The 14,470-nt window shown below is 41.9% G+C and overlaps 1 protein-coding gene across 2 annotated transcripts; it reads left to right on the top strand.

Annotated features, from left to right (window-relative positions):
• Positions 1 to 6,572: 6,572 nt before the first annotated feature.
• LOC114639424 (cytochrome c oxidase copper chaperone) lies at positions 6,573 to 12,083 on the top strand. Of its 2 annotated transcripts, XR_003714010.1 has the most exons (4): positions 6,578 to 6,775; positions 8,694 to 8,782; positions 9,630 to 9,705; positions 11,949 to 12,083. XR_003714010.1 is itself a non-coding variant. In XM_028788175.1 (3 exons), exons 1-2 carry the CDS (start codon positions 6,669 to 6,671, stop codon positions 8,776 to 8,778), a joined length of 192 nt encoding a protein of 63 aa, XP_028644008.1. In that variant the 5' UTR covers positions 6,573 to 6,668; the 3' UTR covers positions 8,779 to 8,782; positions 11,949 to 12,083. The 2 variants fall into 2 exon arrangements, 1 of the variants encoding a protein (XP_028644008.1); XM_028788175.1 differs by lacking the exon at positions 9,630 to 9,705 and having other exon boundaries at positions 6,573 to 6,775.
• The last annotated feature ends 2,387 nt before the right edge of the window (positions 12,084 to 14,470 follow it).

Below are 14,470 nucleotides of genomic sequence, written 5' to 3'. Positions count from 1 at the left end.
AGGGCAGGGCTTCCAGGGCCACTTTGAAGAGGCACAAAGGAGTGGCAGAGTGGATTTTGGGATGCAGAGCGGACAAACCTAGCAGAGTGAAGAGACGAGATGTGAGGCGACCTGAGGAGCTGGTTACTGGAAGGGAGTAGTCAAGAGCAGGGGGAAATGCTAGTATGGAAAGAAGCAGGGCTAGGAAGAGGAGGCTAGAGGATGGTTGGATTCTGCCCGATAAAGCTGACGTCAGATTCTGAGGAAAGGGCTACTTGAGAAAACCAAGAGCAATTTGCTAGCGACAGCCCTTGCCACCAGTCTCTTCTAGAAATCCTGGGGTGGGAATGGGTGATGTCTAGTGTCTCTTCATCTGCTAGAATTGGATACTTTCATTTCTGAAAGCCGCTTTCCACAAAGTGGAGAAATCCAATCTCCTACATGTTGGGCCTTGGAGCAGTAACGAAGAATACATTGGCTTCAGTAATAGAAAATCTGTCTCCAGGCAGCTGAGCTTGGCATTATGGTGCATGCATAGTCTCTGCTTCAAAAACAACAACAACAACAACAAAGAGAGGCAAAAGTGGGTCAGCTTTTGCCCATGATCCATTCTTCTTTTAAAAAGAAATGTCATAGTATCACTTTACCTTAAAATTAGCCAACGTCTCAAACTAATAATTTTGTTTATTTATTTATTTATTCATTCATTATTTTTGTGGCATTGGGAATCGAATTTAGGGGCTCACATATGTTACAAGCACTATACTACTGAGGTAAACTCTAGTCCAAATAATACATTTAAAAATAATCGCTATTATCATTAACAAGGTTAATTCTAATTCTTTTATCCAAGCATATTGTACATGTTCAAATTTACGTGGTTGAATAAAAGATGCTATTTATTGCTAGTTTGTCCCATTAAAGATTTAAGAATCGTTTTGTTCTAGAACAGTGAATTTCTACCACTTAGTAATTAAAAAAAAAAAACTTTCTTATCCTGAAATCCAGGTTATCAGAATAACCAAGTTATTTCAACGTGGTTATCCTGAAATACAGATCATTAAGATATAAACGCTGGATTATTTTTCTTATGCATCACAAAATCAGAGAAATGAGCTGTGCAGGGCAGTGCATGCCTTTCATCCCAGCCAGAGGCAAGTGTATCTCTGTGAATTTGTAACTATAAAGTTTTACTGTTTCTAGTGTTGCTGCTGGGGTTGCATGCATTGCCACATATCTGACATTCTAATTAACTTGAACTTTACAGCTTTAAAAATCATATCTCACTTTAGATTGTATTTTGGAAATTGGTTGACTTTTTTCCTGAGTTTTGATTCATGGATTCACAATTATAGAAATGAGGGCATTTTCCCAGACCAGGAAATAAAGGTTCTTCCACACTTATCTCCATTGTGTATCTACTCCACACAGTGGGTGTTGTAAGTTTATCTTCAGATAATTAGCCAGCCTGTGGTGACCTCCTAAGGTGATTCGCAGGACCCAGAGCCCTTGGTGTTCTTGCTCTGTCAGGCATGTCTAGCCCTGTAATAGTGCCACATGGCCTTGTCATTCCTCTCTATAAAGGTCACACACTAGCCCCTTCTCAATTGAGGGTTGGCTTTTTGTTTGGTTGGTTTTGTTTCTTTGTTTTTCTTTGTGGTTTTTTGTTTTTGTTTATTTGTTTGTTTTATGCCCAAAAGCCTTAATGTTGGGTCTTCTAGAGATAAAGGTGCTTGCCACTGCAAACAATGCAAGCCTGAGATTTCGAGTCTGATTCCCAGAATTCATGTAAAATTAGAAGGAGGGAACCAACTCCACAAAGTTGTCCCCTGACATTCACATACCATCTCTGCCCCCACCACACACACAAAATACTAATCAAATATTTTTAAAAATTCAGTGTTTTAAGCAAGTTCAGACTGGGATGCCTTCATAACTATCCTTGGCTGGATGCAGTCCATGGGTTTGAGTGGAACATACCTCAGAGTCTGATATGATACCAACTCCTTCAGTATTAGGACCTGCATTAGACAAAAGACTCTGCAAGCCATGGTGGAAAGTAAGTGGTTATGTGACTGATTCTTTTACAGAGACCTTAATACTCATCTTGCTCTCACTTCATAGGTGATTTTGAGGAAACAAGTGACCGTGTTGGGGAACCCCACATTGCAAGAAACTTGCAGATGGTCTCTGAGAGCTGGGGCGGGGGGTCTCCCAATGGTAAGAAGCCAAAGCCCTCACCAGTACAAAGCAGGAAACTGAATTCTTCTGATAACGAGTGAAATTAAGAACATGGTCACTGGAACTTCAGATAAATCAACAACTGGCACCAGTTTTAATTGCAATCTGGTAAAACTCTAAGCTATGCCAAGACTCCTGACCTATGGAAACCACCAGGCAACAAATGTTTTCTGCCATCAGGCTATAATATTAATATTACAAAATGTCTTGGTGTCGTGGGTCATTAAGTGCATGTAGCCTAAACCACCAATATCCATTTTTCACAACGGATATGGAATGCCTAACGTAAAGAAGGCATAGGTCAGTTTGGTCCCTGGTAAGGGCTAGAGGGCTTCATGGCTGGCAGATGGCTGCATTCTTGTTCTGTTCTGTTCTGTTCTCATAGGGGATCATTGAGACAGACAGTGACTGATTTCTTCTTATAGGGGTCCAAATCCATCTCGGAGACTCTAACACACACACACACACACACATATTTCCCCAGGAGAATTGAAAAGCTTTTTTTTTCTTTTTCTTAAATTCAGAGGCAGACATGCATATACTATGTAAAATTACTTAGTCTGCAAGCAGGACAGAAGCTAGCTATTAAACAGACTGATGAGAATTTAAGCCTTGTAATTCTCTCAAAACATGTGGTATCACTCCTTGTATGAGCAGCAACCATCCACCCATGCATGGTGACGTCACCAAGCACAGGCACCACCGGCACGGGACTACACAGCTATATCACTGAAGACTGTTAAAAGGTAATTCCCTAGTTGTGTGTTGTGGTAGTGAGTTAGATCCCACTCACAGAACTGCTATTTGGTGCACCAAACTCTACTCGAGCTGTTATTTCAAGGTTCTTGCCTCTTAATTTTGTAACCTTAGCCACAAAGGTCTTAGAGGTAAAAAGAGTAAATTTGCTAGTTAAAATAAAAATTGAGGAGCAACAACTGGATAGTCAAGGTATTAAATTTATTACTACTCTTATCTTTTATTAGTCTCTCTGTGTACCTATTTTCTAGTTTTGGAGTTTTGTTTTTGTTTTTGTTTTTTTGGGTTTTTTCGAGACAGGGTTTCTCTGTGTGGCCCTGGCTGTCCTGGAACTCACTCTGTAGACCAGGTTGGCCTCGAACTCAGAAATCCACCTGCCTCTGCCTCCCAGGTGCTGGGATTAAAGGCGTGCACCACCACCGCCCGGCTCTCCTAGTTTTAAAGTTTTGATGTGTGTGCGTGTGTGTACAACAGTACATGTGTGGAGTTGTTAATTGCATGCTACCATCTGAGTCCTGATATTGGGATCAGGTCATCAGGCTTGGTAACTAGTGTCTTTACCCAGGAAGGTATCCCTCAAGGCCTTCAGTTTAATATCTAACTGTAGCACTTTTCTTGGGATTAAATAGGAAACAATAAGCCGGGCAGTGGTGGCGCACACCCTTAATCCCAGTACTTGGGAGGCAGAGGCAGGCGGATTTCTGAGTTCGAGGCCAGCCTAGTCTACATAGTGAGTTCTAGGACAGCCAGGGCTATACAGAGAAACCTTGTCTTAAAAAAAAAAAAAAAAAAAAAGGCGTTCAAATAAAGTCATATGGTGTTAAAAAATAAATAGGAAACAATAATTGCATATGTTTTGTATTCTTAATTTCCACTTAATATAAAATAAAACATCTCAGTGTGCAAGCATGTGGGCTGAGAAAGAAAAGTGACATTTAATGCTTACTGGTTCATCAGAAGGAAAAAGTAACCCACATGTATAAGTTAGTCAGACCATCTGAAAAAGGAGTTAAGTTGATGAGTACAAATTAGTAAATGTTTCCCATTAGAAAGGAGATCTTTTGTTTGTTTTTTAAAGCAGGACCTTGCTCTGAGTCAGAGGCTGGCCTTGAACTCTGTTTCTTCCTGCTTTGGCCTCCTGAGTGCTGGAAATGTGTTTCATCCTTCCCAGATTGCTCTTTATTTTGTTCATGAGTAGGCTGCTTTACCTCAAAGAAGCAGCTATTGTAGGTCATAGTGCTCAAGAGATAGCCAAGGGTTTATTACAGTCTCAGAAACATCTAGTTAGAAGATGCAAGGGGCAAGAGAGTCTTTTCCCTGAGGCCTGCCACTAGTAAGGACATCGTGCAGGAGGCTGTTGTAATCAGTGCCACTTACACACACACACACACACACACACACACACACACACACACACACACACGGGATAAGAGACAGTTTATTCTGAAAACAAATATGGGTGATTATGGTCTGGGAACAGTTTCACACTACCCTAAATCCTACATTCCAATATGGTGATACAATACTCCCATGTAGTTTTATAGTAAAGAAACAAAATCATAAATCAAGACACTTTCCACATACAGTGGTAAAACAGTAGGTAGACAGGTCACAGGAAGGCAAAAAAAAAAAAAAAATCTCAGCCATAGCCTCAGATGGTATCTGATGATCTTCTCAGCCTTTTGGATGGTGGAACTGGGAGAGGTGGGGGAGGGGGTCTGTTCCTACATTGCAAAGGATTTATCTAATACTCACAAAGATGTTAGATCACATACAGAAGGGGGCCAATAAATGACCACTAAGTGGGGACTAAAGCTGCTCCAAGACTACTTGGCTATAATCTAGCAAACGTCCACCCTTACTACATCTCTTAAAGTTCTAATCAGTTGATCAGTCTTACAGGAAGTTCAGAGGAATGTGTGGTTCATGCCAGGAATTTTCCTTCACAAAGGGAAAAATGGGAGGAAATTTTATCAGTTGTAAAAAAAAAGTTTCATTTTTTTCTTCTTCTTTTGGCCTACAATTTGTATAAATCTCAGTCCTCACAATCCTTACATTTTCCAGTTCTCTCCTTTCTCTTCTTTGTTCGTTTATTCTACACACAAATGCTGTAGCACCAGTAAATACAGGCCAGTGGTTTTAAAATGAAAGTACTTTGCCTTTAGATACATTGCACAGGATAGTAAATAGAACATGGGGAGACGTGGGACCTTATGAGCTATGTAGCACTGAATGAATTATATGCACTCTGAACCGCAGTTTGTGTTGAAGATTAAATGCCTCTCACACTCAACACTACACACGGAAGCTAGGATGCTGAAGATTATACTGTTTCTACCTGAATTTAAGAAATGCCAGGAAAAGCTATTTTAAATTCTATTAATTGATGTAGTGATAATTTATAATAAAAGCAGTTTAGAAGCTGAGGGTATGTAACTCAGTTTGTAGACTATTTGCCTAACATGCAGGAAGTCCTTATACACCAGGAATGGACAGCACGCACTTGTAATTCCAACATTTAATGATCAGCTCAGGGTCATCCACACAGCATTTAAGGCCAGCTTAGGCTACAGACCTTGTCTAGTAATGTTTACATTAAACTAAAACCGCTTTTGGGAGCAGAAGAGATGGCTCAGTGATTAAGAGCACTGACTACTCTTCCAGAGGTCCTGAGTTCAATTTCCAGCAACCACATGGTGGCTCACAACCATCTGTAATGGGGATCGGATGCTCTCTTCTGGTGTGTCTGAAGACAGCAATAGTGTATTCATATAAATAAATAAATCTAAATCAGTAAAACCACCCCCCCAACTCACAGCTGGTTTAAGGAAGCCACTCAAACATGTGCCAAATGCCAAACGCTGTACATTTTAGTGAACTTGTATATGGTTAAAATGGCTCATTTGAAGTGATGGAGCTCCACTGAGGGGGTTATATTTTCAGTATCAGTAAAGAAATCTTCATATCATATCTTCTTTCATAACTACTGCATCATGATATATTAGCTGAATATTTAGCATATATGCCAGAGAGAAATAGGAGGTAGGGGACCTTTGTACCTAACATCTGCAGACTATATATGAGAGGGGAGGGCAGGAAGAAAGATCATAAAATGCCCCAGGGTGGAACCTGGATTTGTTACTGGTTGTCCAGTACCAAAAGGTCAGCCCTAAAAATATAAATACAAGTAGCATTATACTGGACTGAACCGGGTTATATAGGAATATATATATATATATATATGAATATATATATATGAATATATATATATGAATATATATATATGAATATATATATGAATATACATGTATACATATGCATGCAATAAAAACTAGGGAGGAAAAGGCCATGAATTTGAAAGATAGTGGGGAACGGGTATGTATATGTGAGGGTTTGTAGAAAGGAAAGGGAAAGGGGAAATGTTGTGATTAAATTACAATCTCAAAAACAAAAAACAAAAACAAAACCTCTCTAGGTGACCTTTTAACCTTTGCGCCTGCGCTACAGCCACGCCCTTGGAGCAAGGCCTTGTACCACTTTTGCGCACGCGCTTCTTAGGCTCGCTTCCGTCTGGAGAGGCGGGACTTCCTGTCCTCTTTCGCTTCACTGCGGAAGTGAATACAGCCGGCGCAAGTTGGTCGGAGTTTCGGAGCTTTGCGCGTGTGAGCTCGGTGTTGCTTTCGCCTGGAAAGATGCCTGGACTGGCTGCCGCTAGCCCTGTCCCGCCCGAAGCTCAGGAGAAGAAGCCTCTGAAGCCCTGCTGTGCCTGCCCGGAGACCAAGAAGGCTCGTGATGCGTGGTCAGTGCGCAGCCGGGGAGGGAAGCCCGGGCTTCCGCAGCTTGGCTCCGCTCTACTTTCTGGCATTCTGGAGTTACGGGGACCCATAATTTCGCTGTCCTCTCGGTTCCCTGAACCCGCATCTCAGTCTCAGTCAGGGGTCAGTCAGTTTAGATTGGCCCTAAAGTTCACGTCCTTCATTCCTTGCTACGAATGCATTTTAGGCTTCTTAAGTATAAGACCCAGATAAATAGAAGTGCGTCAGATGGTCCTTGATTTAAAGGCACTTAAAATATGTGGAGACTTGTTACCAGCCAGTACTATACCACCAGCTGTGATAGATTTACTCAGACCCAGGTGTAAAATTTTCAGGTAATCTTTAGTAATTGTTTTTTCTTCTGAAACATGTGAATAGTAGAACACAGGATACATTTCTGAAGGGATACCTTTTCCCAGAAGTTAGAAGTCACCTGTCTGGGTCTGGAGAGATAAAAGCCCTCATTGACCTTCCAGAGGGCCTGGCTTCGAGTCCCAGCGCCCACACGATGGCTAACAATCTTCTGTAATTCCAGCCCCAGAAGAATCCGACACCCTCTTCACACAGGTATATGTGCAGGCAAAACACTTATACACATAAAATAAACAAATTGTAAAGAGTCAGGATAGGTGATATTAATGTTTGTCACTTTCTCATCAAGTCACAGAAGGTTTTGTTTGGTCTCCACTTTTATGTAGCCTCAATTCTGGAGCAGGTACTGGAGTCCTCATTGTAAATATGCATCAAAGTAGAAAAATACTCGTAGAAACAAATATGGAGTGGATGCTCATGCTGTACTCTCATTACTGGGGAGACTTAAACAGTTTAAGTCTAGCCTGAGCATCAGAGTGAGACCATGTCTCAAAAAAAAAAAAACCCACAAAACAAAGTTGGTATAGTAAGGTAATAAGAGTGCACCCCAGTTATTTTATTATCACTACTTTTCAAGCCATATTGTAAACGGAGGATTTAAAGATTGGTCTGATACCAAGGTTCCTGAAGTGGTAGTACCTGCTTAAGGAGACTTTGGTGTGGCTCAAGACTCAGAGCTTAGAAATACAGGCAGGCTTTGAACCCTGGTCCTCCTGGCCTTAGGCAAGGTACTTAACAAGTCTGCCTCACACAGGTGTTGAGTGAGTCCAATATTTCTGTAAGATTTAGCAGTGAGTGTAAGTGGTGAGGGAAAGCTAAAGCTAGCTATTATACAGGACTCACTGCCCCACCCTGTCTTCTGATCCACTGGTAAGGATTTTAATAGTAAAACCTATTCCCCACTCTTTCTGAGACATGGTCTTGACATGTAGCCCAAGCTGGCCTCCTACTTAGGAGTCTCCAGCCTTAGCTTCCCAAACTTGGTAACAGCTGTTTGTCAGCACATTCTGGCCCTTGTGATTACTCTGGATTTTATCATCAAGTTCCTTAATCTTCCAAAGAATGATTCGTCTTGGGGGCTCGTGGCTACCAGGTCTTTTTTTGATGTTTATGTTGTTGGGTGTTTAATAATTAAAAGTAGGCTTAGGTGTTTGAATGTAAGGAGAAGCAGGAAATTAATGCCTTGTCATTTTATGTAAATATTCAGTTTACTTCATTATAAGGAAATGTTTGTTATTCCCAGAGTATAGACTAAAGGCATCATTTGCTATACATAATTATTTCAACTAATTAGAACCTTCCTCAAAAAACAAACTTCAAAACCTTAGTTCTGTGGAGCTCCTTTGTGGGAACAGAGCCATCTTAAGAGCAAACACAGAGAGCAAAGATGCTGAGCTTTTGGTATAGTAGAGTTTTGTTTGTAACTCCAGCTACATTCTGCATATGCACTGTCTCACTCTCCTGTCACAGATTCTCCATAAATGCACTTGTCGTCTATTTATTAGGTAACAAGTGCACTTTATTTTATAGCATCATTGAGAAAGGAGAAGAACACTGTGGACATCTCATTGAGGCCCACAAGGAGTGCATGAGAGCCCTGGGATTTAAGATATGACATGGTGAGTGAACTGTATTGCATCATTTGAGTGTTACCTGACAGCGTTAGCTACCAGGCAACATTCTCCCTCCGAATGGTAGCTTGCCTGGTTAACCTAGCATGTTTAAGTAGCAGCTAAAAATAACGTTTCAGTTTCTAGAATGAGGCTGCAACAGTAAATCTGAGACAGAGTCTGAAGTTTTTGAGAACTGGTTTCACAAGAGCCTTTAGAGTTATAGTCAGGGAGACGCATAGCTGCAGGGAGTTCAGAATACTGTTTTCCAAGGTAAAGGAACTAAGTGGAAAATACTCTTTGTTTCTTGTCTCTAATAAGGGTCTGCAGTCGACAGTGTTACTTTTTTTCCAATGAAAATGAAAGCTTTGTTTTAAACCGGGCTTTGTTCTAATAAAACTAATGCTCAGACCAGTTTTTGAAGAACTTTGAATTGAAATATCAGTGTCAAGAGGGATGTGTGTAACAGGACCACAGTCCATGACTTCTGGTTGGAATCTCTTGCTTCAGGTGTTAACCTCACTCACTAGTACACTTTTTTCCAGAAGCTCATTTAAAGTCTTGTTAGAGAGGCTTTCCTCGGTGCCCCATGAAAAGTAGTTCCCTTCCCTGTCACTGTTCCAGCTGTATCCAGTAGGCCTTCCCAGGTGTTCTGGGGCCACATTCTCCAGTATGGTAGCCACTAGCAATGTGTGACTATTAAGCACTTGAATTGTGCATAATGAGGCTGGGTAGTTGAATTCTTAATTTATAAGGTTAATAGTAGTCATATGTAGCTAGTGGCTTCTCTTGTTTTTGTAGTCAACACCTATATACTGAACCTCTTCTTACAATGGTTGTCCTTGCTTCCCTCCAGCTGGGCTGTAAGCTCTGCAAAGCATCTGGTTTCACTGCCAGAATGTCCCACCACCTAGACCATTGCCTGGCACATGGTAGGTGCTGGCTAGGGTACTGTTTATTAAATGAATGAATGAATGACCAGGGACATTAGTGGTGGCTCGGTGTGGCAGGATTCCTGGGATGGCTCAGCAGGATGAGAACTGGAACCTCAGCCTCCCTCCTGGCAAGCACCCCGTTTGTGCTGCTCACAAGCCCACATCTCACTGTTACCTCCTAACTTAGCGACAGTTGAGAGATAACAAGGCCACATGCCAGTTAGTAGAGAGCTGGTTTCTTTCTCTTCCACCTCGGTCTGGAGTTTCACACATGACCAGTTGTGTTTGAAGTACAGGAAGGCGATAAGGAGTTCGCCCTACCTGATAAGCCTTGACTGGAGGAGAAGGGTATTTAAAGGCTCTGACCCAGCATCCATACATGGCTTTCTTCACAGTCTAGCTCTTTCTAGTCATTTGTGTAAAGCTTTGCCTAGAGCCTCATGGGAAACTGGAGGCACAGCGAGGGGTAGTGGTAGATTATTTGTGTTCTCCAAACCAGGGGCTCTTCTGTCACTCCTCACACTTAGTGATATCTTGTCTCCAGCTCATTTTTAGGATTGCACATTACCTTAATCTTCAATCCTTAAACTTATAGTGAATGCTGGTTTAAAAGATGTGCTGGTAGAATGCATGGGAGTGTATACCTCAGAGCCAAGCCGCTGACTCTAGTAAATCCCCGCACAGCTGCCTGCGCTGCTCTGAGGTGAGCTTGAAGACTGCTCGACCAGATTCTCTGAGAACCACTTCAGAGGAAAAACACTCCACAGACTCAGCTTGCTCCAGCAGTGGCCATAAAAGTTCCTTAGTTCAGAAAACCTTCATAGATGTTGACATTATTCCCAAGTAAAATAGATTCTAACTGGACCTGGCTCACAGAGATGGCGTGTTATCCTCTCTTATACTCTGTACTACAGTGTTCTCTGTGCCTCAGAAACACCTAAGCAACAGTTTCCAGAATTCACAAGCCCTGCCTCACCTGTTGACTCGAGCTCCTAGATGATTTTCACGTCCTTAATATAAATCTGCTAGTACTAAGGAAACAATAGTGAATATGCTAAATATAAAATAGCTGAAGATTTAATGGTAGCAAAGGCAGAGAGAGACTCGAAACTGAAAAGAAAGGTATCGTGGGTAGTGAGTCTAGACAGTTTTTTCAATCTTGTAACTTTTTCTTACTGACAGAGAAGGTAGACAACAAATTCACCACCTAATTAGAAATATCAGGAAGTGAGTGCCTCTTCCTGCTTGTAAGGGTCAAAAGAAACATGGGAAATCTGCTAAAATCAATATAAAGTAATAGTTATGCTGGTTTTTGTTTGTTTATTTGAATGTTTAAGTGAGCAACTTTTATTCATAGATTATTTATGAAAGTATCTCAAGATAATGCATGAAACAAGACAAAACACCTATTAAGACACTATAAAATGCCGGAGTGTAAGACAGCCCCATTTGGCAGGGACTCTCCACCCTGAGAACCAAGATAGAGTCTGTCCTCCTCCACACCTAGCCCCTCTGATACGTGCAGTACGTAAGAAGTACAGGTGCTGCAGGCTGTGAGAACGGGTTAGCTCCACTTCTGCTTGTTTCCTGCCCATACCTTTGCTGGAGTGTATTGTTTTTCCTTCAAGCTTGAATTTAGATGTCTGTGTCTTGGTGAGGTTTTTTTCCTGTCTAGACCAAACAAAGGGAACAGGTTTAGGAAGTTCTTGAGTTGGTTTTAAGAACTGGCTGCCTGAGTGAATGTCATCTATTCAGTGTTCTCCTCCATCTTCTTGCATAGAAACTAGAGTGAGGGTGTCATGGCGAGAAGCCTGGCACGCTGAGACTGGGCCAGCAGCACTGTCCTCTGCTGCTCTCCCTCTGGGTCTTTCACTGTGGCTGTTATTTGCCTTCTGGTCAAGGAAGAGCTTCCCGCAGGAACAAGTGTACTGAACTGACCTTCCCTCTACCTTTAACACAGAGCAAGACCAGTTCTTGAAAGAGCAGAGACTTCCAGCTCTCTTAATGTCTGTAACGACACAGTGCCTCACCAAAATCTCCTAAAGGTCAGATATTGCAACCAGCAGTTTCAGGGGAGTTGTCAGTTAAGATGAGCTAGAGTTTTTACTGGTTTAGAACAAGTGTGACAATTACTTAATATTTCAGTGAAGCATTTATTTCTGATGATCCTAAGTCCATAAATCCCTAGTTCCAGTTTGATGTCTGAACTCTGACTTTCTAAAATCAAATCTCTTCTGTAGGTGGCCTACTTTGTGAATGAATAATCCCTGAAGAATGAAGAAGATTAAATATTTTGGAAGTTCTTTGATGAACTTTGATAAGTGGATAAAGTATTTATAATTTATTAAAAAACAGAATGAAGAAAATGTGGTAAACTGTCTTCGTTGTGTTTCTTTTTCTGTTTCTCGCATACCCACATCACTTTCGTTTGGTTTCCTTTTTCTCCTAGTGAGTATAGTAGCAACTCTTGTGCCATGACTTTCTTTTGCTCATTATTGTGACATAGTGGAAATTTATTGTCAGGAGAAAGCAGATTTTTCTTTCAACCAGTAAAATCTCTAAACTTATGTATATAGAAGTTGGAATCAACATCTTTTACCTGTTCAAAATGATGTCACAGCCGAATCATCTCAGTCAAGACTCATTGGCTAGTTGTGGGACCATGCCTGTAATCCCAGCACATAAGAGGGAGAGGTGGGGGGCCTGCAAGTTTAGAGGGATTTTTTTGTTCTCTCTCCAAGAAGCAGGACAGCCAGCTCCAGGACCATAAGTAACACAGATGTGTCGCTCACTCTCCAGCCTGGAGTCAGGAGGCAAGAGGTTTCACATCTATGACCATGGTCAAGGCAGACTTGAAACAACCTACCCTGCTGCCGTTCATCTTTGCCCTTCTCACCCTTAGGCCTGTCGTCTCCTGACTATGGAACCTGCAAGTGTTACATTGTTGCACAGTTGTATGGGAAGTCACAGGCTACCTTACTATCAATGTGCATACCTTCTGTCTGGGTTTGCCCACACATCTGTACCCTATTCTTGGCATGCCCAGCTGGAGAGCACCTGAGCAGATTTTAGACCTCCTTAAACCATTCGCCCCCCCCCCGCTTTTTTTTTTCTTCTTATTTTCTCCTTCTTAGCATCCCCATCAGAGATTTTCTTTGACCCTGTAGTCATCTTTTATGAGATTTCTGGGTTTTTCCAGGTTAGTCTTCCCTCTAGATTAAAAACTTTCCTGGAGGGGATTTTTTTTTTCCATTTCATCTTTGTCTTCTGTTACTACCTCACAGCTTGTCTAAATAAATGCTTACCAACTTAAATCATCAAATGGCGTTACTTCTGGGTTTTCCACTGTGTGCATGCTTTCATGTCTGTGGGTTTCCTCATAAGGACATTACTAACTTAACACATACACTATATTTATTCTTTTATCTCTGTCAACTGGCTTGTTAAATAAAAAGACATAATTTCCTGTTATTGTTAGTGTGATTGTCTATGTACATCAATCTCACACTGACACATAGTTATAATGCATGTATGTAGGTGCTTAGCAATGCCCAAACACATGGCAGACTGGTGTAGTGGAAAATTACAGTTAGACTCACACTGAGCGGGCTTTAATCACCACTCTGTGAGTTTAGACAAGTTCCTTAGCTATCCTAAGCCTTTTTCTTCTATTTAAAAGCAGGGGGACTGGGATATACAGTAAGATCCTGTCAAAAAATCAGAATAATATGTTATCTTGTTAACATTAGAAAATGGTAGCTGTTTGGTAAGTGTTAGTCCTCTGCTCAGTTCATCTCAGGAGGATAGACAGGGACAGTGGAGAAAGGAGCAGGGGTTAGTTAGTTGACCTGCCTGTCTCTTTAAAGGGTCAGGGCCAAGCCTATGGGCTGTCTTGCTGACCTGCTTTGAAATTCTATCTCAGCCTTGGTGGCTTCTCTGTGCCTGCCCAGTGACAGCTGGCAGGGACTCCAATCCCAGCAGGGAGCCCCTTTGCCTGAAGCACCAACAGCTGCTGCTAGCTAAAGTAGGCAAGTTGGTCGGAAAGCATGCAGATGGCAAAAGGCAGCATATGGAAATTCCCACCCTCCACTGAACACGTGATGTCACAGTCACACCTATAACCCCAGCACTTAGAAGGCCAGGCAGGAGGATTCCCAAGAATTCCAGGACAGCCAGGTCTGAAGTGACACCTAGGCAATAAGTAAATAAATTAAATCCAAAGAAAATTCCAGAAAGGCATCCAACACCCGAAGCCTGCTGTGAGAGTCTTGTGGTGCTTTGTTCTTCAGATGCCCCTTTCTGTACCTCTCTCCAGAGACAGGGAAGTGTGAAGCCATCTGCAGATCAATCGATTCCAATTAAAAATTTACAATGTCTTCCTTTAGCATGGCAAGAACTTTCTGACTTCTGTAAGTATGCTTCTCCCTCTCACCATGAGAGAGAAACTGCTCTCCACCTCACGCCTCAGCTCTGCCCTCCCCATGCCGCCCTTCTTCCTGGGTCATGCTGTTCTTGAAACTTAATTTGGTAATTTGTTGCTGGCATCAGCAGAGTTGCCCTTGTTGTTTGCAGTCTCTCCCTTACAACGTGACGTTTAGCTCACAGTGTGCACTGAGTGTTGAGCTGGAGGCTTCGGCACCACACTTAAGTTCCGATTTCTCCTCAGTGTTACTGTGTTCAGTGTGTCTCTGTGGAGTTAGGATTCAGATAGTTCTAGGCAGCCAAGCACTCTCTTAAATCTTTGGAACAATAGGGTGAAGGT

Source organism: Grammomys surdaster, unplaced genomic scaffold (assembly GCF_004785775.1).
Source record: "Grammomys surdaster isolate TR1022 unplaced genomic scaffold, NIH_TR_1.0 125704, whole genome shotgun sequence".
In the NCBI taxonomy this organism is placed as follows: Eukaryota; Metazoa; Chordata; class Mammalia; order Rodentia; family Muridae; genus Grammomys; species Grammomys surdaster.
This window is presented reverse-complemented; position numbering and strand designations above follow the sequence as displayed.